At 40.5% G+C, this 26388-nt stretch overlaps 1 protein-coding gene across 7 annotated transcripts in view; it reads right to left on the reverse strand.

Annotated features, from left to right (window-relative positions):
* Positions 1–299: 299 nt before the first annotated feature.
* chl1b (cell adhesion molecule L1-like b) overlaps positions 300–26388 on the reverse strand; it is a 60207-nt gene continuing 34118 nt past the window's right edge. For 4 of the 7 annotated variants that reach the window (XM_026350136.1, XM_026350134.1, XM_026350135.1 and 1 more), the window contains 24 exons: positions 25970–26078; positions 25572–25762; positions 24853–24975; positions 24350–24520; positions 24037–24063; positions 23746–23857; positions 23351–23532; positions 22420–22551; positions 21112–21252; positions 20037–20148; positions 19594–19760; positions 19349–19514; positions 19120–19244; positions 18655–18756; positions 18151–18348; positions 17863–17933; positions 16836–17058; positions 15076–15191; positions 14623–14827; positions 14370–14492; positions 10736–10915; positions 4726–4857; positions 3730–3802; positions 300–2043 (listed from right to left, as the gene is read on the reverse strand). In XM_026350136.1, the coding sequence (XP_026205921.1) occupies positions 1830–2043; positions 3730–3802; positions 4726–4857; positions 10736–10915; positions 14370–14492; positions 14623–14827; positions 15076–15191; positions 16836–17058; positions 17863–17933; positions 18151–18348; positions 18655–18756; positions 19120–19244; positions 19349–19514; positions 19594–19760; positions 20037–20148; positions 21112–21252; positions 22420–22551; positions 23351–23532; positions 23746–23857; positions 24037–24063; positions 24350–24520; positions 24853–24975; positions 25572–25762; positions 25970–26078 (3395 nt within the window). In that variant the 3' untranslated portion in view covers positions 300–1829. The remainder of the gene's footprint in view (positions 2044–3729; positions 3803–4725; positions 4858–10735; positions 10916–14369; positions 14493–14622; positions 14828–15075; positions 15192–16835; positions 17059–17862; positions 17934–18150; positions 18349–18654; positions 18757–19119; positions 19245–19348; positions 19515–19593; positions 19761–20036; positions 20149–21111; positions 21253–22419; positions 22552–23350; positions 23533–23745; positions 23858–24036; positions 24064–24349; positions 24521–24852; positions 24976–25571; positions 25763–25969; positions 26079–26388) is intronic. The other 3 variants (XM_026350138.1, XM_026350137.1, XM_026350139.1) reach the window with 2 other exon arrangements.

Here is a 26388-nt window from a genome sequence, read left to right on the forward strand (position 1 = left end):
TCAAACACGACGCTCAGCTCAGACAGAGACTTGACCCTGGAGCGACATTTGTTAAAGTCACACTGCAAAAGAGGAACAATTTGTCAAATATGGTCTATTTTATTCAGAGTGAACGAGGTTGTTTTTACCAGGTAGTGCTCTCTCTCCAGTTATACTTTACTGCAGAGCGGTAGGTAAAGGCAGATATTTATTCAGGCTTGTTTTCATCTGTGTGGGCATACAAACAGTGCTATAGGTGCAGCATTAATAATCTCACGTCAGTGCTGGCAGTGGCCAAACAGGCAGCCGGACCATTAACAGGATGTAGGAAAGTAAAGCAATTTATTGACATCAAAAACACCAATTAACATTCTTAACATGCATGGCTGAATTTTTACAAAACAATGCAAGTGTTCTGAGCATGGTGTTAATGTTAATGCCCAACAACAAAATGACTGTGTTTTCAAAGGCAATAATACGATTACAAAAGGTCTATAATCCATTACAGGTCTTATACACTCTTCTTAAAGGGGAAGTTCACCAACTTCACACAGTCAGTTTATCAGTGGTGGTTGAAGTGGAAGTTTTTCCTTCAATATTCATAAAACTTTATTAATCCCAGAGAGAAATAGTTTAATTAAACTTGTTCACGAAAGTTATCAAAATTTGGAAGTTAGATTACAAATTCAGAAATACAAACTGGGAACATTACTGCAACAAATATATTATCCTGTTGCATTACGGGAAATGTAGGATCCAGTGGTTTTTGGAACCTGAGCCATAATATTGACTAAAGCATAACATTAAGGAAGGTTCCTTGTGGAATAAGGATGGTTGGCTTAGCATAAAAATTAGAAGAGCTAACCTGCATCTGTCCAAAGGTAACACAATCTGCATACAGGGACCTCTAAAGCTCACTATTTAGCCAATTATATTACGTTTGTTTCAACTGTAAGAAAACTAATTTTTCATTTTAACAGATTCTTGGCCATGCATTGTAGTTTTTAGAAGGAGTATGTTATTCCAAATGCTCTGAGAATGTAGGTGAATTACTGATTTACACAAAGAGTTCTTATTGTAATCAAACAGTTGCTGTAATGGACAACATTAAAAAAAAAAAAAAATCCAAATCTGTTACAGCAAACACAGTCTCAGATTTGTAATTTATATTGTCCAATAAATCTAAATACTCTTAAACAAGGCATACCAACTAAATTATAGTTTGCTCTAACATCAAAGGGGGATTTATGACTCAAGAATCAGTGCTTATGATATGTAATGATATGTAAATATCCTTGTTATTTAGTCAGGTATAAAACCACTGGAAAAAATAAGTTAATAAGCAACCTTTATACACACCTTATTTCATATTTAACGAATCAATTTCAAATATAAAAGGTCAGTAATATTTGCTCCAGTTGAAAAATATCTTGACATCCCAACTTATCCGTGGTCTGCTACAAGACGATGTAGATGCAAAGCTGCATATAGTGATGTGCAACAGGAAGCGACATTTTCCTAACGTTGGTACAGTTCTGCAGCTGAAGTAATGGAAATAAAAAGTCCAAGCCCTCTACATTTTTTGTGTAATAATAATTATATAAAAAAAAAACACTCCGCACATAGAATATACACTATATATACACAGGATTTAGTAATGGTCATTCTGTTGGGACTTGACAAAACAGCTTTATAAAATGAAGATGGCAGTGTGCAGTTGGCAATGACGCATTACATTTGACACGAAACTTGTGCTTGGTATGGATAATGTCTGTTTCCTCTTTCATTTGTTCCTCCCAGCAGATTTAATGAAAACAGTATCCGGGGGAGGATGGATGGCGGTTTGCTTCTCATGCCGGGGTCTGAATGGTGGCTTTGATCTCAGCAGACGCTCTCTTCTCTCTCTTCTCCTTTCGCCCTGCGTACTCGCCGATAAAAGATCCATCCTCGTTGAACTGAGCATCCTCATCGCCATAGTCCACCAAGCTGTCCCCGCTGTCCCCTGCTTTGATCTCTCTGCTCAATGACTGTTGGCTGCCCTTCAGTGGCTTCTCGTCGTTGTCACTGCAAGAGGAGCACAGCAGATCTAGAATCACCTCATTTCAGCCAAGGCTTCACTCTCCAGCCTTTTGAAGACTATGGATGATGGCTTGAGCTATGACTGCCTCTATGATGAACCCCTGGGAGTGGTATTAGCTTTCTCCTCTTAGAAAGCAAATAATCAGTTACAGTAGATGCACAAGTTGAGAAAATGTAAGTTACACAACAGAAAGATTTTGAGGCTGTGCATGTTATGGTCCTGTAATGTTTTTCAGTGGCAAGACTATTAATATTTTGTGCTTTTGTAGTGGTTGCTGAGCTTCACAAATACAGTACGCAACGTGGTAAAATGAATGTCTTTGATTTGAATGTGAACACAGCTAGCAAACCTCAGTTTGCAAATAACATAGCTTAATTATAATTCAGAGGTAAAGGGACCAACACACACACACAGACATTGCTAATTTAGGTAATTTAAAACACCCCAGTGATTATAGACTGATCTGTTTCCTGCCAGTGAAACCAAACTAGTCAGTACTACAAACTCACACTTTTCACGATCTATTCAACCATGAATGCTATAATAAAACAAAATTGTACTTATTTCTTGATTGGGATACTTGTCACTTCTGAGGTTCAGAGCCATTAAGAAGAGAACCTACCCTAGAGCTTACAGCTCCATTTTCAGTCTTTATGATAAGCTAGGCTAACAGGCCACTGGAGGTAGCTTGATATTTATTGTAAAGATGAGAGTGTTGTAGATTTTCTTAACTAACACTCAGCAAGAAAGACAGTAAGCATTGCTCAGTCCCCTGACAATGTCGTCGGTCGTAGGTTTCATATAAAGTAATTTCTTTTTTGCAGTGCTGGCTGTATTTCATTAAAAATGTTTTGTCGAAAGAGTTTTCCACTTTCCAGACTTTAATAGGTAAAAATGTATCCAGTTGTGAGTTACTGGTTTGAAAGTAGCTAGCAGTTACTAAAAACTTTAGAAGAACTTTACACAGACATTTAATGACAAATCTATGAATAACGCTGGCTGATGCAACCAGCTCCTGGAGTCAACATGACAAAATCTAAATCCTGTCACACTGAGGCACTTTTGACTTCATCACACCAGCATTTGTTGTGCAGTGCAGATCCCACTGATTGCAGAATTACACAGAAGCTTATTCTGCAGGAGACTGTTATGAATTGGACCACTAAAGGATTAATGAAACGTGCCCAGATATTACTGCCCTGGAGATGAGCTGCTTTCAATTACACTGATTGGGTTTAGCTGCCTGCTGTGTGCTGGGCGGCCTGCGTTTAGCTCCATCCGGACAGAAAATGACAACATCTAAACGGCGCTGCGGCTCCCTTTATGATGCTACGTTTATCACAAACACCAACACTTTATCTAAGATCAAACTGTTCTATGAAGGGGAAGCTACCACTCCGAACACTGATGTGTAAACAGCTCAGGGATGCTACTGCTAGTTATCACATACTTTCCAGTCACTTAGTCGCTCAAACGTCTTGAACAGAAGAAGTGTGAGGTTCCATGTGAACCTTGTGCATGCTGGGTTGTCTTTGCAGCGGGAGGAGAAACGCACAGAGAATTATCGAGAGAACGAGATGGAAATGACCGCTAGCAGAAAAGAAATTCATACACTGTTGCACGTGAATTGCACTGAGGTGGTGAAATAGTGCTCGGAGGGTTGCGCTTACCTGTACTCACAAAATGTGTCGTCATTCATGCCTTGGGATTCCACGTCTGGGTGAAGGTCTTCTTTTTCTTTTACTGCTCGCAAAATGAAGAGAAGATATCAGTGATTTCCTCAAGAGACACCTGCCAATGAAGATCACTGTGTCCCCTGACTGGTAACGTTGTCAGAATAAGTTAAGAGTTTCAGGCCCTTATTCCCTGCACTTACTCACTGGATGAAAGATGAGTGCAAGCATTAGAAAAGACTGCAAAGTTTTGTGTTTTTCCTAAATATAAACCAAAAAAAAAACCAAAACAAAGCTGAATTGTGACCACATTTTTAATGATTAATCTTTTGATGTAAAAGTTACATTCAGCTTTAGATACTGTGTGCATTACAATGTCTAATCTATGTGTGGTGTAATAGAAACAACACATGTCTGCAAGAACAGAAAAGGTTGTAGGAGCTATAGGCGCTAATGAGAACATAATGAGAAAACAAAGGACAGAGCAGCATCTCGTTCTTTTTTCTGCTGACGAGCGAAGCCATCGCTGCCCAGACGACAGCCTGATGGCCATTAGCTGTGAATAATAAAGGCGATAAGGACTCTCATGTCTCCAACAGGAGGTATAACACTGAGATACCACAGAGCTTATGTCATCACTCCCCTTTCTGCCACCCCATGAGCAGCATTTGCATTTTCTCTCGCTGCGGGCTGCACTTTTGGATTGTTGCTGGAAAAAGCAGCATGTCTAAATAATGCAGCATTCAAATGTTGTTGGTAGAACTGCTGATTTTCCTATCAATACACAGGCCTATTTTATGTACGCAATTGCATTCAAATTAATTTGAGTCGTGAAAAAGAAAAACATAACGTTTACATATTCCACCACTGGCCCCTACTGTAGTATGATAGATCATTTTTTTCAACAACAAGAGGCGTGTGGAAATATAACGACGCTCCAAGAAGCAATTAGTATTCAAGCAAGGTGAAGTGTGCTTGTAAGCGAGCACCTACCTGAATACTTCCCTCCTTTATTTCTGTTGACAAAGCAGGCGATCAACACAATGAGTGTGAGGAGAGCGATGGCACACATCAGGCCGATAAACCAGCCCTGGGTGGATATTCCTCCGTGGGTGCTGGCCAGACCTGAGGAGAACAATACCCGGTGACTTTGACACGGCCTGGCCTTTTCATCAGGACACTTGATTGAATGTTTACATCGACAGAGCCTATCTGATGCAAAGGTAGAAGGTGGCAGGGCATGCTGACCATGGAAACAGTCCAATATTAATATTAAACAGCTAATCCTGCTTGTCTAATTAATCAAGTAAGGAACGCTGTACAAATGTAATTCCTCTCAGCGAGCCTACGCAGCTAAATTAAATCCTTGTGACACCGCAAAAGACCACACGCCGCAGCTTGAGTAACTTCTCAAGGACGAGCTGTTCAGTGAAAGGTCAGTTAGCTGCTTTTTGTCTCCATCTCTCACTTTCTCTCTCGCTCTCTTTTTTGTTCGTTTACTTGGAAGATATTTTTGGTTTTCCCTCCTCACCTGTGGACTTGGTCATGATAACATCTTCAAATATACTAGAATTATCAACCCAGTTGTTGGGAACGAGGCGCACAGTGTACTCGGTTCCTGGTTCAAGTCCATCAATGATGTGGAAAGTCTTAGAGGTGTTTAAGGCCTCTGAAATCTTCCAGTGACCCTCACCTGTGCACAGTGTGAATGATGATGGTTGGTTAGTATTAATGGCAACAAACAACCACTGAACGCAGACATGGATGACAAGACATGAGGGACCATTAGAGACAAAGCTATCGTCACTAGATGCTTCACCTACAAAATCTATTTCACCACTCTAAATGTGCAGAAAAAAAGGATAATATCAGCTTACGGTTGTTCATATATGCAATATAAAACATGGTGTGCTCTCCTCCAGATATCCAGCTGATATTTACAAAGCTGTCACTAACAGCTGAGCTAACATTCAACAAGGCTGAGACCAACAGAGAAATAAGAGAAAGATGAGGGGAAAAAAAGAGAGAGAAATGGCAAAGAAGGGTTAGTGATTCACAAAGACGATCAAAGCCATCATGGAGCGATAGGAGCGTTGTCATTATGTGATGAAGTATGTCGCTATGAAAGAGGCCAGTGTGCTCGTCTGTTTCCTAACACTGCTTCAAACAAGCATCAATTACGTCTGACAGAGGGGGGACGTCGGGTGAATCTCTCAACAGCAAACGCGAGAAAACAAATGCACATATGGAGATGGAATCACAGGTGGAGCCTGAACATATACACAAACCTCAAAGGGAGATGAGATTCCTAATTAGAACGATATGCATTTGATTATTGTACTGTCTACTTATAGTGTCATTTTACAGTAAGCTGTTTAACCCAGCCACTGTTCTTTTAGAAATTGTTTGATTATATTTAAAGAAGTGCAGGTTTTTGAAGCTGGTGTCAATACAATATTAAAGTGCTTATATCAATGTGACATTTTGTCCTGCTTGCTACAGCTGCCTCTTTTTGTTACACACACAGAACAAACACTTAGAAATCAGGAGCAAAAAGCGCTCCAAAATTCAGCTGAGACTCCTGCAGTATCCTGTCCTTCAAAGTTACAGTATCTAAGACAAAAGGCCTTTTGTTCTTCTCATGGTTGGACCTGCCAACCTGCAGTATAGTATTGCACTGTGCAGTATTTTCTAGCAGTCACCTGCAGGTTTGTTGGATCTTTCTTTCAGAAGTCAGAAATGGTGTTAAATTGAAAGGTTATCTATGGGTGTAACAGGTTGAACCCAGAATCGCCTCAGTTTGTTTCTTCTAAAGAAGATTTTGAACATGGTTTGTGTTTGGATTTAAATTTGTTGTTTATCTATGTAAACAGACAGACTGTTCATGTACATAAAAGCCCCCCTGTATTGTGTTTTTAAAACTTAAACTATGCCTTTAAATTCATAGGTAGGGCAAATACCCCGACAGAATTTATACTAGCCATCAGAAAACACTGCAAATATTTCATTTATTTTCTCATTTGATTTATGGATTTTATTTATTTGCAGGCCCTACACAATGCCTTCACCAAATCAACATAATAGAATTCTGTTGGAAAAACACCAAGTACCCTTATTACATTTCCATTCCTTTAATATGTTTGCCTAAAATCACGCACATTTATAGATGTTTTATAGGACTGTAAGTAATGATTGTTTTCATTATGGATTCATCTATTGATTATTCTCTCTGTGCGCTTGCTGCACAGTCATCCACATATTTCTCATTTCGTCCAACTAACAGCCCTAAATCTTTACCTTTTTGCTTCATAAACATCTAGTTATTAAATCATTTTCATTACAATTTCAAATGAAAATAAAAGTTTGCTGACTGACCAACCAATCAGTTCTGATGTTTAATGAAAATCAAATATCCCAACCAGTCTTCAAAACCCCAAAATGCATAACTGAGTTTCTAGAAACAACACAGAGGATACAAAATTGATGGTAGTGTGGCTACAGCTCTGGTTGGACTTTTAAAGCAATGCAAAGCTCCTATCTAACTCTGACATTTAATGGAGCCTTTTGTTACCCAAGAGCCAAAGAAAAAATAGTAGTGAATGATGTGCATCATTAGTATGTGAAAAGTATGTTTTGACAGCAGCTGTCTAAGCTAGTCAACAAAGCACCATCCACTTCATTTCCCCATGGCAAACATGCAAATCTTCTGCTGTGTCTCCAGCTCAGGTGCACTATTTGCTCAGGTGATAATTTAGCACACAAGGACACCTGCGACTGTGCTGCCCATCTCAACCACTGCACATGACACTCTCTGACTAACATTGATGGATTAGCCTGCAACTATGGTAATTGCAATCATTCGAACTGCACAGTGGCTTCGACTGACACGTCCCTAAACTAAAAATATCCTTACGCTGGCTGCTGCGTTTTGTCGCTGCGTTTCTCAGCTTGCTATTAAATGCTGCAGAAAGCAGCTGCTCGACCAGCAGGGAGCGGATGCCTTGGAAGATGCCCCTTCAAAGTCAGGAGGGGTTTTTTTTTATAAGGAGAGGCCAGAAAATATTCTGATGTAGGGGCTATCAACAGCTTCCACTTATCCACTTATCTCAGTGTCCTGTAAATATCACCCTCTCAGTATGAGCTCACACTACCACAGCACAGCCCGGGAGGATATTTCTCCCCACTGCTTTCTCTCAGCTCAGACGCTGCCCTGGACAACGTCTTGTCTCAGAGCTGTGTTGCTGTTTACCCAGTTGAAGATTACATGGAAATGTCAGGTGACTGTTGGGTCAATATACTGCTGGGTTTGGGGGGTGGGGAGGGGGGCAACAAATCAATCATTGACAATTAGACATACAGCATTTGTCCCATTCAAGTGACTGCACTCTACACCTACACTGTCGGGTCAGGATATAGATCTAATATCCTAGATTTCCCTGTGGTGCAGCAGAGAAATTAAAACCAGCTTTTCCATCAGCCTGCACTTGTCTTATACCACACAATAAAATTGAGCTGTTAGTTTATGTTTTCAGCTCATGTTACTACTAGAAACAACATAAACCATCAAAGAAAAACACCAGAAGTAGCTAATTAGTCTGCACAATATAAAGACATTTTACATTGCATTTTTTTTCTAATATTATCTGCAACTATATTTTAGTTCGAGAGGTCCAAGAGTATCACCTAGCAACTGAAAAGTGTTCAATCAAAACATTGTGTTTTTCCCTACTTATTTCATTTGTTTGTCGATGTGCATTGATGCTTGTAGTGTCAGAATGTGCTGCAGCTCTACCTATGGTGGAACGTGTGGGTTTGGTCACTGGGGACTTTGGAGTGCTTGCAGATGAGGGGGAAGCTGACTTGCCTGGAAAAAGAGACAGACCTCGTAGTTATCAATTAGGACTGGGTTGGTGAGGAGGGGGGCTATACTCTAGTGTTAGCACACATGCTATTTTCAGCTAAAAGAAAAATTAGTAACTACACGTCTACAGTGAAAGATCACTACAAAACACATTTTACATTTGTTTACACACCAGGTGATGGATTTTTAATTTCACTTGTTCTTGCCTCTTAAAAGCACCTTCATTTTGTTTTTGCACATCATTAAAAGAAAGAAGTATGGGCGAGTTTGACTCTTAAAGCATCATTTATTGCCTCAGCTTGAGTTAGACATGTTGCACTGAGTCTGCTGTTGCTAGGATAAAAGTCAATATTCGTTTACAGTCACTAATGAGCCAAGATTAATATGAATTCATAATTAAGTTGCTCATTACCATTGCTATTAGAGAGGAAGCCTCAAACTTTATCTAAGAAGAACTTGACATTTTTCTAATGAAAGGTGGCATCAGAGTGCTCTCTGCTGATGGCAAGGGCAAACAGCAGACAAGGTCAATTATGTGCAGAGGAGCACAATGTTTGTAACACTTTCTAATTCTATACGAGAGAAATAAAATGTGTTGAACAGCTTGGGACTCAAACTCTGCTGCTTTATTCAGGCTTACAACATCCACACCTGTCTACATTTCTAAATCTAACTATGCACGCACTGCTTGAAATACTACTGCAACTGTTAAACGTGTCACATGCAAATTTAGTACGATGTAGTGTAATTCCACAAAGAAAGGATTAATAAGAGTTTGACAGTATGTTTAAGTACGACATGCCACAGTGTCAACACAAACACAGATTTACATACGGAGGCCAACAGCAGAAGTCACAGTGGAAGCTGCAAGGAAAAGAAAAAGACAGAGGGGACAAGCATTGCATTGCTGAGCACACGCTTACACATTCACACGTGTACAATACAAGCAGCATGATCACAAGTAACGCTCGCAGCAATCTGCTTTTAGTGGCATGAGAGAGAGCAGGTAGAAGACAAGACAGAAACAAAACACTGACACGTAAACACACAGAGATGGCAGAGTTACCACTAATAGCGCTATTCAACACATTGAAAAAGAAAGGGCCCTTCTCCCTGTAATCATGTTGTCTAGTTTTTCTGAATCCAAATAAACAACTTCTATGAGCCAATTAAATTTCTTTCTGTGATTGTAGGGATTCTTCCAGTAAACACCAAGTAATCGCTCATATCTTCATCACCTGCGCCATGTTTCAACATTAAGTTAAGCTGTTTTTTTTTTTCTTTTAACACAAAATGCAACTTGACTGACAGACTACATTGCTTGCAGTTAAAATAAAAAAGAAAAAAAGAAAGAAAAGGCACAAGCCAATTATAAATGGCAATTGTATCTGATGCTGGTGTCCGTTTTACTGACACCCCTGTGAGTCCACATACAGTTTCCTATTTCATTTCCCGTACAATCATTGAGACCGCTGCCTGCAGTCTCACAGAAGATTGGCTTGAGCTTGAGCCAGCTGAAGTATGGCGTGCAATCCTCTACAAGTGATGTGTAATTGAAAAGAAAAGATTACATGCTACGAGTCGCTCATTATGATCACTTACGCACCAACTCTTTTATGATTACACAATTCGGCATCAAAACATTCAGTTTCCCTCCTGCTCAAAGCAATTTTCTTTCTTAGCTGATTGTTTCATAGCTCCGGCTCGCTGTCCAATCAATAAGCACTTGCACTCTCATGACAGTGACAAATGAAAACCTCCACTAGACCCATATGAAATTGTTTATCCACAAAAATGACTTACATGGAGATATGAAAAGCTTGGCTGCCCAGGCATATTTCATATTCATTCTGATAGTTCAATGCCCTTTTTGAAATAGTAAAATGACATGGCTTCGTTACTTACTTCACTTAGCCTGGATTCTGCTGAGCTAATACTGCACCTGGAAGCAGTGTCTTCCCAAAAACTGAACACACACACACACACACACACACACACACACACACACACACACACACACACACACACACACACGAACACACACACACACACACACACACACACACACACACACACAGACCCACCAACCTCTCCTGACATACGCCACCTGTCCAGCTGCTTTCTGGATGATCCACCACTCACTTGTTTCTAGGGTCGTGGTGCACTCCTCGCTGACAACAGGCCCGCAGCCCACTGTGGTGCAGGAGCGCAGGTTGAACTTATATCTGCTCATAGGCTCCAAGTTGCGCAGGATCCACTTGGTGGTGTCGGGGTTGCTGATGTCGACAGTCTGCGATGGCCCCACTTCGTCTGTGTCATTGACTAAATACAAAAATAGCAGAATAGTGTTAATGTTTTAAATTGCAGTCATTTTCTGGCTCATTTCCAATTAGATGTCCTAATGGCACTGTACTATCACCAAAAGGTAAAGGTCATTAGCTGCTAACCCCTCAGTAGCTCATATCAGATTGTAATTGTAGTGAGTGACTACTTTGTCTTACAGCCTGCATACTCTGTACCTGCACTGGGACAAAAGAGCTATTTTTAACATTTTCATTGTGTCACCGAACAGGAATACATGCAAATTTGATAATATGTGTGTGTGTGTGTGTGATAAAACAGTACTACATAAATATTCCAATTAATCCCTATGACATTTAAGTGACTGTTGTTTTACGACTTAACAGGACAGAAAAGCTCATTTAAGTTAAAAGTAATTTCACAAACATTTTGTTGCAACCCATTAGTAAGTAAGACCACTTTCTATAAGCATTTTACCCAGTATGATGAGAATAATTTCACAACTAGTAGGCTTTAATCTTAAGTGTCACCAAAAGATTTCATTTATTTACTTTTAGTCTTACTGAAGACTGAGGGACTCCTATACTTTGCTACACACTGTTTGGCGTTCTCTGTTTTGGAGAAGAATTCAGCTAATACCCTTAAAAAATACTTGCAACTGACAATTAAAAGGGATTTCAGAGAGACCAAAAAAGCAATTGTCACTTTGTCACACAGTTTTTGGCTTGCACATTTATTTTATTTGGTTCATTTCTCTGTCATTTGCACTCCTTGCTTAATAAGCCTTTTAAATTGTTATGGCATCTAATGTTTTTACTACATAAAGCAGCCCAGTAGGCAGGGAGGTGGCATTTATAGTCTTTGTAACAAAAACAAACACAGCAGGTGTTGAGGTGACCTTTGCTACATCTCTCTGGTAGAAAAAAATGAAGAATGCATTGGCCTGCTCCTCTTTTTGCCTGAACCCACTGTTATCAGACATCACTTTTTTTTGTTTTGTTTCCAGGGGTAAAAGCTTAATAGATTTTTGGTAAAATATGCAAACCAAGCTAGAATAGAGAAAAGTCCACAAGCATTGTATTGGTGCCCTGTGGATGGCTACTTTCTCACTTATGCAAAAGCACTCAGACCTGACAGCTGGTGCACACAATCTTATGGAGTGAACTCACTGAAGGCTGAAGAATCTGGCGCTTTCTCTGACTTGAGTCAACAATATTTTCAGATACTCTTCACCCCACTGAGCTAAAATACAGTTGGCTTTGTATAGTGTCAAACTGACCAGGGCTCAACAACACTGAAACCTAAAAACGACCCACCGGCTAGAGTGGGTTTTCGCCTAAATGGGAAGAAAAATAGCGTGAGTTGAAGCCAAGGTCATTCTGAACTGCCACTTGTGTAGACGTTTCCGGTCAGCTCAAACTTCTTTTAGTCCACTTGCTATACACAGTAGTATGGTCTTACATGTCCAAAAAGAACATTCTGCATCAATATACAATAGCAAAAAGAATTGAAAGAACCCTCCCATGAATTTTTCAGTGTCTGATTTTAAAATTCATTTGCAGTGTAGCGCAGTCTGGCAGCGGAATGGATACATTACAGTTCCAGTCCAGTTGGGGCCCTTTGACGCACATTGTAGACTCTCTCTCCCCACGTTTCCCCAGTGTCTACTCTTCACTGTTAACTATCAAATAAAGGTTAGAATACATCTGCAGTGTATCTGTAAACTGTATCTTAGCAAAACAAAGTGTGTAACAGCAAAGTACTCAGATCAAGCAGGAAAAAGATTTTTGAAATGAGACAATGGACAGAGTGTGAGCCTTCATCTTCACTTTTTGCTTTGTCGAGTGGTGCGAGTAACTTGATGAGTGGTGGGCTGGTAGTGTTTTAGTGCATACAGTCTGTCCCTGCTCCAGGGCCTTAGAGTGGGTTTTAAGCTCTTTCCAGCAGTGTCACCATACAACCCACTCAATGCTGAGGGGAACTTTGGATAAATTCAGAATTTACATTCATACTTCATTTGGTGGTTTCAAAAATGTGACTAACAAAAGTGCAGTGATGTCAGTGCTATCATTACCACTGCAAAGAGTAGTGGCAGAGATAAAACCTTCATCATGTCTTTCAGCTGCTATATGTACTGTAGAGGCCAGTGCACTCAGCAAACTTCATGATGAAAGGTTTTACATAGAAAACCATTCAAAGCCATTTCAAAGCAGGTTAGTTTAACTGTTTAAAACACCCTGCTATTGCCTGCTTCCTGCTCAGTCTGTTGAACAGTCTAACAACAGACCTTCCTGTGAAACCTGCGAGATGTGAAGCCATTAAAAGCTGCTGTGAAGATGGGCGTAGCCCTCAAACAGCTGCGCTACAGCTTGAGATTCCACTTGTGTCACCGATGATACACTGACAGCTGGCTGCATTATCCCCAACATTTCTCACATGACTTCCTTCAAGGGGACTTCAAGAGAAGTCACACTTCAAGGGGTCCATCAGCTTTATTGCCGTGGCACAATGAAAACGTCCTCTCCTAAAATACTGTATGACACTTGGCCCTCTTGTGCAGCTGTCAAATCAAACTCAATTAGCTGGGAAATGTGCCACTAAGACATTGCTGGAATTTAGTCATTAGCTTTGTTATTAGTTTTATTTAAGGACAGCAAAGTCTGTGCGCATGGCAAGTGATCAGTGATGTTATCCTGTGGGACTGTGAACTATAGTGAAGGTGTCCTCTGTGGACAGGATCGAGTCAGTAAGGCTGCTTCTTAACAGACTGTGACACAGGGACTTGGTCAGCACCAGCCAAGCTGTGATGGAGACACACGGGCCAGCAGACATTACCTTGACATGCTTCCTATACAAACATTGTGACCTCACTATGACCCCGGCCCTGTTAAAGCAGCACAATGATTTTCCTTCCTGTGCTGATGGGTTAGACAATCACCAGTGAGCCAAAGACACATCATCTTTTTACATCAACAGTCTGCATCAATAATCTATAATATTCTTTAAAAGAAGAGGCTGTGTTACGGACACAAATTGTGACACAAATTTTCTGTTTATTGCCAAATCATTTTTTTAGTCTTTTTGTTCACCCTTATTCTTCACGACTATAGATATTCTGTTTTCTGCTATGCTGCATATCAACCTGTGGTCAAATCCTGAGTGATAACAATCCCTTCTGGCCTTATGAGTTCTCCAAGTTGATAACAACTTGTGCTTTTGCTTGAAACTTTCAGCCATGACTGTACTCTCTGATATGTAGTCAGTGTTGCCAAATTGAAATATATGGCCTGTGTGTTTTCCAATAGACTGCACAGTAGTTTCTTTTCTCTTAAGAAAGAGGAGGCTAGAAAGAAATAGAGGAATGTAAACACTATTAACCACAGGGGAAAAAGAAATATCTCCTTGTGGCAAGATGGGTTCATCACTATTATACCTGAGTTAGTCTGGTCTAAGAAAAAGACGCAGCGATACGTACTGAGCTGATATTCGAGAAGGTACCCGGTGAGAATCCCATTAGGCTCCACTGGTGGGGCCCAGGCCAGAGAGACAGTGTGCTTCTGTACATCTGTGACCCTGAAAACAGGATTTTTCTCAGGGACTGTGGAGGCAGAGAAGGTAATACACAGTAAGCATTCGAATTCTCCAATCCACCTTCCTTGGCTATTATTAGATTTTCCCTTGAGTAGTTGTGAATCAATACACTCCATGCTGTTTCTCCACAATCCTACCTCCCTCTGGAGTTTTGAAGTTGACAGGATGGCTGCCGGGGCCATTGCCCCGCCCGTTGAAGGTCATGACGATGAGGCTGTACTCGGAGAAGGGCGTTAGTCCTGGTACCGTTGCATGGTTCCGGTCCCCAGGGAACGTCAGTGTGTGTTTGTCTCCGTGACTTTTCTTTGAGTCCACAAGACTGCGCAGACGCCACCAATTTATCTGCGTCAGGAGAGAGAGACACATACAGCCATCCTCAGCAGAGAGATATAACTTTGGACATCATGCATAAATGTATGTATATGTGGGACAGAATTCTGAATGAGTTGTTTTTTTCTTTTCTTCGATAACATGGAGTTGGCCGAGTAAAGGACACAGAGTGGGGTGAGAGAAGCAAATGTTTAGAGCAAGGTCACGACCATTCCTTTTAAACTGTGTCTGAAAGCAAATGTCTGTTTTTGAGGTATTACCCTGTAGCCTCCCAGATGTCCATTTAGCTTGTCCTTGTGTACACGCGTCCAGCTAACCTTGACCACTGAGCTGTTCATCACCTCCACAGCCACATCATCAGGTGCAGAGGAAGGAACTGCAAAGTAAACATACAGTAGAATTTACAGCAAGCTAAAGGCAACTCAAGGCACAACAGAGCAATGAGGCCAGATCTGCAGCATAACCCTAAAAACTACTCAGCATTCCATATTAAAGCTACATCAGAAATGTACAAAAGGAAACATACTGAACAACTAGCTATGTTTAAAGATCAATTTACAGGAGCGCCTGTCAGGGACTGAAATCAATAAAGGACTCTACCTACGGTCCAAAAAGCTAAATCACCACATTTAAGCGTAAACACAACAGTGAGTCTCACGACCTGAGGTGACCACCTGGGGACAAGTCCAAAAGAAAGCTAAAAACAAAACAGTAAACCTGTGAATAGACTGCTTCTCCCAGCAAACTTCTACAGCACACATCCTTGAAACTCAACAAAATTACAAAGCTTATAAATAAATCATTTCACAAAGTCCATCTGAATAATGCAGGGAAAAATACAACAGTTAAACAGAAAGGGGCAAAATGAATAAATAAATAAATAAAGATTTTAATTAAACCACATATTTCTCCATAAAAATCACATATTCTGAATTTACACCTTGGCAGCCAAATGGCAGCGAGAAATGAGAGAAATGTTTATTTGAAAGAATCCACTTTTATCCACAAGGACTATCTTCAATCTCTTTTCACTAAAAATAGCAACAAGAAAATAAATTGTAAGCCTGCCTTTGTGGTTTTCTTTCCAGAGTCTAATTAGGAGAAAGTTTATTACATTTCTTTATTACTTCTTTTAACCACATGTCCAGAAAACAACACTATACATGTTCTTTAAGGTGCAGTAACTTGTACATAAAATGACTACAACTATATAAAAAAGTACACAAAGTTTTTATGGCTAACATGCTTACAAACCTTTGCTTATTTACATATCTACAAGTAGCAGATGGGAAGTTCCTTAAACAGCTGATAATGTAATCATAAGTTATAATTTCATAATCAGAGTAGTGAAATGTTTCTCTATGAAATGCTAATTTGCAAATGTAAAACATAAAGAGTCACAAAGTCGATGAACACATGCATTGTCAATTACACAGCAACATCTACCTTGTTTGAAAACGTTAGCTTACAGCCACTATAGCTACTCCTTATTCTGGACATAATTTAATGCGTGTTGCTTATTACTCCCATTTTTTATCATGTTATATGTTGACCTTTACATTGCGTTTTGTTATATAGTTTCAATTTAACATGTATCATGAGTAAATGATAAATGAACGAAGTTAATGATTATTATAATATTATAATATTCGCTTTAGCTTTTAGCTCTGTTTTAGTTCTGTTTTATACAGCAACCATTCCTGAGTGAAATATGTGAGTCTTCAGCTAAATCCTCCGTGCACTCACAGGCTAGTTGCTAACTTTAATTATTATTTAATATTGTAGTCTGATGAAAGCAGAAATTACATCACAATCAAAAGCAACATGTGTTAAAACACACTGACATGCTTCTTAGAGCTGAGGGGAACTGCAGATACTGCAGCACTTTTTTTTTTTTTTGTGAGTTTGATATCATGAACATCAAATTTTCACATTATAAATAGTCGGTTTATTAATCGCTGATAAAAAAAAAACCTATCTAGTGCAGCTTTAAATGAGACTAATAATAGTGATTACTCACAGTCCTCTCCTGAATAGCCAGTCACCACTTTGGGCTCAGGCCCCCAGCCCTGATGGTTTCTTGTTTGGATCTTGATCTCATAGGGCACAAAGGTGGGAGTGTTCTTCACCACAAATGAGTGTCTCTTTACCATGTGTTCCTTCCAGTCCTCCTCCATGTCCTGCCTCTTGTAACTCACTTTATACTCCAGCCCAGGACCATTGTGCTCAATTGGTAACAGGGGCTGATTAATGGAAAGAAGGGATGGAAAGATTAAAAAAAAATGTTGTGAAAGGGTTTCATAGAGACTGTCAAAGTTGCGTAAGATGCTTCTTGTATTTCTCTGCTTAATGTCACTGCTTCTGTGGGATTAAAATGACAAGCTAGCCCAGTGAGCTGTGCTTCGAACAATGGCAGTATTTTATCCTGCTATCTAATAAAACACTGAAACAATTGACCTGGTCTAGCAGCAAGGCTGTTCTTTGATATAGGGCTTGCTAAGACATTGTAGATGAAAAGATTGATCTCCTCACAGAAGTTGGACTGTGAGAAATAGAATGAGATACCATTATCCACAAAAGCAAATCATTAACAGTGGGAGAGCTCATGAATCCAGGATTCGGGGGCTACATTACCATGACAGGGCAACCAGATAATAAGTGAAGGAGAGATTCATCTTTCTACAATAAAGCTGAATACATTATTGCGTGCATTACAAGAAAAGTTCCCTTTTCATAGCCATCCTTTCTCTTTCTAATCAAAGAAAAGGAGCAGCTTTCAGTGGAAACTCATTCAGAGTGATCCCAGGAAATGGCTTTTGTAAAGATCTGAACCACAGAATATAACATCAAAAGTGGGTTATTTCTATTTCTTAAATTTCTATTGGTAATTGCCTATGAAACATTGATAAAACTTCAGCTCTGTTCTCTTAGGGAAATTCTTTGACTTTTAAAAACTGTAGTAGATGTGAATAATTCACTATGCCAACGAAGCCCACATAACAGAATTCTTAGAAGAAGATGATAATAGACCAAATGCCATTTCTTACCTCCCAGTTGATATCCATTTCATGTGGCAAATGAGCTTCGATTTTGATATTTTCAGGGTTCTTGTCAGGGGCTGTACAGAAGAAAGAATATAGATTTTGTCGACATTATTAGTGGAAGAAATCTCCAGTGAAATAGGCACACAGGAGAGCAGATTTTCAACAAGAGTGGAATCAATTATGTGGCAGGTCTGAGTGTTTTAAAGTTCACAGAGCAGCAGTGTTGGTAGTTCAAGTGGCCTAGAGGGCCTTATCAGAAAGTATAATAAACAGGGAAAGAAGGCTGCAGACCTGCTGGGGGGGTTTTGTATCTCTCGGTGGGCTCGCTTGAAGGACCCCTCCCTACAGTGTTGACTCCAGACACGCGGAAACGATAATCAACGTGTCCATGGAGTTTAAGGACAGCAGAGTTGTGGTTCCCAGGTACTCGTAGCAGCTCTTTCCAGTTTCCTGGCTCCCACTGGTTTTCCTCGTACTCAACAACAAACTCTGTTGACAGACAGAAAGACAATGAGGGCAGTCCCTAACTGAAATGATTCTTGCCAGAGGATTGCTTATCTAACCACCACCTGTGCAGGAAAGTCCTCAAAGCCTGCTCTAGGCTTGTATATTCCTCAGGCACACTAATCATGGTTCATGCTTGGGTGAATCAATAATAGATTCACATTGTACATGATGGAATCAAACAAATCTATTCACATGCAGAATGACTCACATAAATGTGTATTTAATATTTATACCATTCACTGCACGAAGCACCCAATCAGTATGACGTCATCACATATGCACTTTTACCTGTGGTCGAGCTGTTGTGATCATCCCCGGGGATCCATTTCAGTTTCACACTTCTGCTCTTGTGGTCAGATAGTACCAAGTTCTCTGGCGCATCGGGAACGTCTGCAAACCAACACAACAACATGTCCTTGGAAAATCACAGACACATCAATCTCTACAGCAGAAACAAAAGACAGAAAGAACAAATTTTCAATCAAATCGAGAGTCAGGGGATGTGGAACCAACTGCATCAGTGCATAGGCTGCCACTATTTCTTTAAGACTTTTAAGATGTCAACATCTCGATTGTCAGACACAGCCCAGGGCGATTGTCAGAACTAATGAACCTTTGGTCTGCATGTTCACGGCCTGCTTTGGCTTTCTGACATATTGATCCGTGCATGAATGTGTCACACATTAATGTAGCGCCAGGTGTCTGTGATCCTTTGGCCCCGGGAGCAGAAATACTGTTCACATATTAGCTCACCTAACACCATGAGCAGAGCTGAGGCCACATCTTGGTCCACTGGAGTTCTCGCCACACATGTGTACACACCCTGGTCCCTGTGGCTTACATTGATAATCTGAAGAATACCGTCCTCCACAAAGTATCTGTTGGCAGAAAGATGGAGACTGAATGTTGAATGACGAAACTGAAAAGTCTTGACTTTCCAGCGGCGATTAAGTCAATACTGTAAAAAAATACAGTATACTACCTTGAATTCTCAGTGTAGTTGAAAGATATCTCCATATCATCTTTTTCCCACAGGAGCTCAAAGTAATTGCTGAAGGACTTGTCGTACTCTGCCAGGCATGAGAGCTGGGCCACAGTACCTATTAAGATCTGCTGGTCCTCTGGGGCCACAGCAATTCTAGTGGGATCTTCAACAGGCAGAACAGCATTAGTTACATTTCAAGGACTGTGAGCCACTGCAAACACTCCTTTTTTTTAACAGTTTACCTTTCACATAGAGCATGCTGTCAATAGCGGACGTTCCCTCTGTGTTTTTAGCTAAACACGTGTACTGTCCCGTGTCATCTTTCTCTACACGGTAGATCTCCAGCGTGCCATTGTCATGAACGGTAAACCTTGGTCCCTCCACAGATTCAGTGGAGTCTTCTCTGCTCCTGGAAATTCAGAAAAAACACCATTAAAGTCTTAAAGTTCTCAGGTCAAAACAATTATGAACACAGCCAGCAGTCTAAATGGATAAACACTGCACTGTGGCAGCAAAGAAGAAATAAAAGTTACTGAGTAGAACATTAGTGCTGACTGACAGATGTGATTTAAAGAAACAGCACGTCAACAACACAGTGGTTGCAAAAACAGTGTGTGGATCAACTAGTTGAGATCTACTGCTCTCTGCTGGTCTACAGGAGACAAGGAGCACACTCTGAACATACCAGGTGATAGAGGAAGGAGGAGAGCTGAAGACACTGCAGTGCATCATCACTCCCTTCCCCTCCACAGCAGAGTAATCCTCCCCCTCTTTGGTCAAAATCATCGGTGGCAGATCTACAAAAACCAGCAGCAGACTCTAGTCATCAATCTGAGGTTAGAAAAGTAGAAGATGCTCTGATACAGATATTCCATTCCACTATAGGTGTTCCCCTAAATTATACTGTAGCACTTTCAAGACTTCCTGGTGGTAAAGACAGTGAGATCAAGTTTGCAGTTTTAGCACTTTAAAAACCAGATACATAAGCGAATAGAGTGAGGCAAATAGTTGTGGGTTAAATGAGGTGACAACAATGTTGCCTTTTGTGCGCATTTAATTGTGTGCTCTTTTGTGTGAGAAATGATTCAGCTACCAGGTTGTCAGAAATGTGTAAATGTGAAAATAAAATCTAAGAAGAGAACAATGGAATAATGAGTTAGCCGAGAGCGTACACCTTATCAGTTGTAGGCAAAGCCTCCCATTAAAATGTTCTGTCTCTCCTAATTGTTTACAATGGCAGCAGCTGGGACTTAGCATTCAGAGGCTGTCCGGCTTTATTAACTCTCGTGTCACCGGGAACAAACTCCCCACGCTTGCGCAGAATGACATTTTGTCTTTTGTTTTTTGTTTTTTTATCTGCACTTGTAAAGCAGCACATGTTTGTCTTATGGCTCTGAAATCAGTATGGAATTGAGGCGGAACTTGTTAGCATATAAATGGCAGGAAACAGGGCTTGTTGCTCCGCAGGGAGAGTCGCTAGTCTGAGGGAGTACAGCTTGTAGACAGCTCTCCTTCCCTGGGCTCCTTACTGCTTTATGGGCATATGCCAACATCAGCAGCAGCTCTCTGGCTTGACACATCAGTCAGCAGTCTCCCAGTGACTCACTGCAAAGTCTGACACTTAACTTGCAAACACTGTGGAATACATACTTTGTCTAACAAATCCTAAGGTTGTATTTTCATGTACTTGATAAAAGTAACAGTTCAGGGTGAACGTGAACAAAAGAAAACGGGGGCTCATACACCACAGCCATACTTACTCATAATCATGATGTTAGCATTGGACAGAAGGGTTCCATGTATGTTGGAGGCCTCGCACTGATAGACTGCACTGTTAGGTGCTTGGGCGTTATGTAAAACTATGGTGTCGCCAAACACCCTCCTGTTGGCTGCGGGGGCCTCTGTAATACATTAGTAAGACACGTCAAGTGCATGTCATTCATGTTGCAACACTGTGTTTACGTTTAACACAGGTAGCACATTATTCAATAGGAATTACATTACCATTGTACTCACATTATCCATCATCAGTCATCAGTTTATACCTTCAGCTACTACTGCTCAACTCAGGCTGCCTTCTATTTAACAAACTTCCTACTGTTGTGCCGTACAGAAATTCTTTTCTATCCAATCATAGTCCTTTGTCAGACAGGATGACAGAGTCTCCCCATGTATATCCTTACTGTAAGTCCATGCCTTTACGACAGTCCCTAGTGTCTAGTGCTTTAGATTTTGCAGACGTTTTTATCCAAAGCGACTTACATGGCACAAGGCAAAGGCAGATTTAGCATAAGAACCATCACAGCCAGGATTTGAACACCGTTCTTCCACATAGAGGGTGGCGCTGTTATCACTACACCATCCAGCCACATTATCATTACATAGAGAATCTCAGACTCAGTTATTCAGACTGTGGAAAGGGGTGCTCTCTCCTCAGTTTCTATGATTAATTCTGTGGAAACTGTTGAATGTTCTTTGTTCTTAAAAAGAAGAATCTGAATCTTGTGGACAATTTGGTGAAGTTCACATGCAGTATTTTACTGGATATATAGTATTGTAAAAATCTACAGTAATAGACAAAGTTTTTTTCAGTATTTTTATATTTCCTATTATCATACTACATTTTTCACTTGTACCTCACTGAGTCACTTTGGACAAAAGTGTCTGCCAAATGACTAAATGTAAATGTAAAATGATCACAGTGATATTAGTTTTCAACCTTCTTGTTACGGCACTCTATTCTCATAATGTATGACAGAAAAGCTGCACCTTCCCTATTTTTATCATGAGTGGCATCATGGTGAGACAGATTGCTTTGGTCTGTTTTCCTCAGATGCTGTACAATGTTTGTGTCTCAGTGGATGGAATTCAATTTAAAGAATACAGAGTTTTTGACAGCTCAGGATGATTCTCACAGCATGGAGTGGATTTCTTTAACAACCATTTGGCTTTACTAACTGTCCTACCCACTTGTAAAATGTTTTCCACATTATATGCTATGTAATATCTTGTTTTAAAAAAAGGAAAGCAATATAAAATTATGCTTTTTTTTTTAATAGGGGACTGACCCTGCAAAGGTAGACCGTTCACCATCCATGTTATAGTGGGCTGAGGAGACCCGCTGGCTGAGCATTTGATGTGCACGTCTGAGCCGATCATACTGAGCTGACTCTGGGGCTCAGACTCCCACTCGGGAGGCTCTGTGAACAAACACATTTAGCATGATATTATCAAACTGAAGAGAGTCCGTACAAAAAAGACACAAAGCATTTGTAGACAGAAGACACAATCACTGAAACTGTTGTGCAATGTTATTCAATGAAAAGCTACTGCTAATATAAAGGCTGCCTCACTGTGTCATGGACCCAAAGTTTATTCGGGACACAATGTTTCATACGCAGGACAATCGTCATCCATAGTTCATTTATTTAAAAATGGACCTTAGTGCAATACTTTGTAGAATCCCCATTGGTACCAGTTTTTTTAAGTCTCTACGAGCTTTTCACACCTGGATCTGGGCAGCTTATTCTTCTTCCTGATCCACTCAATTACCAGACTGGATGCCAAGAATGTGTAAACTGCCATCTTCAGGTCTTTCCTCAGAGATCCTTTGGTTGGACCACTCAAGCGCAGTTAGAGACTTGTCCTGAAGTAATTCCAGCATTGCTTAAGCTGTTTGCTTTGGATCATTGTCCTAATGAAATGTTAACAGTCAGGTCTCACAAACCCTGGACCAGGTTTTCCTTCTCCCAATGTAGACCAGTCACCCTGTATGCTGCCGAGAAGCTGAGAAGGATTTGTACTTCTAATGGAGTTATTTTACATCTTTTATTTGTACTTTACCATAAGTAAAGGATTTGAATACACTTTCCAACAATATTTGTTCCTCTAAAGGCTCAGTTAAAGTCTGATCTGAAAAAAGTAAAGATTATATTACATGTTTTCAAATAAGTTGGACGTGATAACACCACTGTACACTTCACTGCACACTGTTGTTACCTTCAACTGTCACTGTAAAGTAGTGGACGGCTTCTCCTAGAGGGTTCTTTGCCTTGCACATGTACTTCCCGCTGTCCTCCTGCTCAGCCCTCGGCACAATCAGCAATTTTCCATGGTTCTCCAGTTTTGCTTTTGCAGGAAGTTGATGACCCATCTTCACCCAGTCAACCTGCGGAGTTGGACTACGAGTAAGAGGACAACGGTGAGTCTTAAAAAGCTGGCTATTCATAGCAGAAATATAAGGATTCATATTTCATGTGACAGCATCTCACTTACATTAATCTGTAAACCATTGTTTACTTAACCAGATTTGTGTGGTTTTGGCTTGATATTGGACAAACGTTCCTACAATGTCTAATATGTCAAGTTAAAGATTAAGGGATAGTTTTACTCACAATCCTTCGGCAACACACTCCAACTTTAAGTCCTCTCCTTTGACCAGCTTTGTCTCTGATCTGACACCAGAGGGCGTAAGAAGAGAGGGTCTTCTATCTAGGATTGCATTAGCTGGTGAAATATAGCAAGAGAGTTACTGTAATAGCATGATAAAGACCAAAGGTGTGGTTCAGTCATAGCTGATGATGCATACATTTTATACATTTACACTGATACACCTGCCTTGTGCTCAAAGCTGTTTTTATATACTGTAGCAGAGCTGTGTTTTACTCTAAAGTCTTCAAACTTACCAGTTTCAGGACTCATGTCACTTTTTTCTGAAATGGGGATGGATGAGACAAAAACACAATGAACATGAGAACAACGCAGATGCATCATGACAAACATCAACAAGATCAAAATCACAACATAAAAACTAAGACGATACATAAACAAGACAGCGTTGACACTCGGGTGCCTTTTGAAGTTTTGCTATGAATATGGATATCAGTGAAGATGCAGGAAATGATCAGTGCTCTGTAAACAAAATCAAAGTTTGCATCATGCTGGGTTGAGAGGAAAACAGTGCTCTTGCGAAGACAAAGAAGCTGAGGTGACACCTACTTGTCTTGACGATGACAGACATGGCAGTCTTCTGAACAATGGTTCGTATCCTTGGGAAGGCAGCAAAGCAGCAGTAGTCTCTCCTGCTGTCCCTCTCCACAGCGTGAGAGAAGTGGAGGTCTCCGTTCAAGCCCATAGACACCCGCTCGTCCTGTTCTATGTGCTGCAGACCTAAGGGCAGATCACAGAGCTTAGCTTTGTTTCTGTTAAAGCTACAGTATGTAACTTTTCATTTTTTTAGTGGTAATATTTTTTCGGAACGTAACATATATATGTCAAGAGATTTTATCCACGCCTCTGTTGAAGTCAGACTTACCAAACAGTCTTGCAAAACATTCCAAACAGATTGAAGTATATTATTTACACTACATTTATCTGACATCTGTGACTTTTTAGATTAACTTTAATCTCTAGGTTTCTAGAACACCAAGTTTTCAAGGGGATATTTCCATGAGAATTGCCATTTGGGTCTTTAATTGTTGATAAACCACTGAAACACTTACTGATGGTCATCCAGTAGATCTGCAGAGGTGGTATTCCTTTTGGTGGGTTACATTTTAAAGTAAAAGGCTGGCCTTCCTCCACCACGACAGGCTCAAGTGTTTCTTTAGGAAACTTAGGAACATCTAGAAAAAGAGACCAAACCTTCCGTGAGTCAATAAAGTCAAACATAAATTAATCAACTCTGCAATTCTTTGCTACTCCAGAAGATGGCAGTATCATTATTCTTGAATTTAGTGTGAACAGTGAGTTTTCTGAGCTTTGAATCATTCAGTTAATTGAATTTTGTGGCTCTTTTTTCCCAGTTCCTGGGTTGCAGAAACAAAACAAACATTACTATGACTATTGTTTGTGCCTTGTCACCATTGCTGAGTGTCTGAAGCCAAGCTAAATGTAGTCAAAGTTCCCAATGGAGTGAATTTTCTTTGAGAGTTCATATACTATGCTTGTGAACAAAATGAAAAAATTTAGCAAAGGAAATGATGGAGAGGTTAGAACCCATTCAATGCTTTCTCTACTACAGAGCTATATATGAGATGCTGCAAGGGGTGGAGCGCTCAAGAGCCTCAATGACTTTCTGCCATGTCCAATACAATGGAAAGCTCACAATGGAGGGGTGCAGTCATTACACAAGACTGCTAACCCTGAATCACTTTGAAAGCACTGTAACAGAGCACCCCGCACACACACACACAGACATTCACAGATGTATGTTACTCACGGGGCACAATGAACTCAATCTCTTTCGATATGGCGGTCCCCAGTTTGTTTGAGGCGTAACAGCGATATGTTCCCTGGTACTCAGTTAGGTTCCCATTATTGGGAATCACAAAGGTCCCAGAATTCTCCTCTTTCATCAGCCGGGGGTCTAGAAAAGGGTCGAATTCCTGGCCATTCTTCGTCCATCTGAATCTACATAGAGAAAGCCAGCATTAAAATGTCAAGCTCCTTACTGGAGACTGCAGCATGCTCATTTTCAGAAGTTAGTGGCACAGAACTAAGGGTACAACATGTTAATGAACTGTTGCTCTTGTTTGTTACTGGTGTCTGCTTGGTTGCTAATGAGGGCTCCGTCTTCTTCCTCCTCCCATCTGAGTTGATGCAAAGCTCGGTACTCACTCTGGCTCAGGATTCCCTTTGGCTTCACACGTCACGGGAAAGCTCTCGTCAAAAGGGAAGGCAATGAGAGAGCTGGGCGACTGAACTGTGATGGTGGGCAGCTGCTCAACTGGGCAACAAACAAACAGGCATGAAAATGTAAGCAAAACAACACAGGCCTCAAAGAAGAACTCAAATGTCTACACTGTATACTTAAGAAGTAGTGGTATGCAGTTATCTCATTAGAAAAAAAGGTAAATTTAGGAAAGAAATCAATCTATCACAATCCCCTTCATTGTTTTAAGACAAGATGGGAACCACTTCTTCTTCCTTTCTTTTAGCTTTTCCCATCAGGGGTCGCCACAGAGAATCATCCTTTTCCACCTCACTCTATCATGGGCATCTTCTACCCTCACACCAGCCAACCTCATGTCCTCTGT

Source organism: Anabas testudineus, chromosome 5, assembly GCF_900324465.2.
Source record: "Anabas testudineus chromosome 5, fAnaTes1.2, whole genome shotgun sequence".
Taxonomy (NCBI): domain Eukaryota; kingdom Metazoa; phylum Chordata; class Actinopteri; order Anabantiformes; family Anabantidae; genus Anabas; species Anabas testudineus.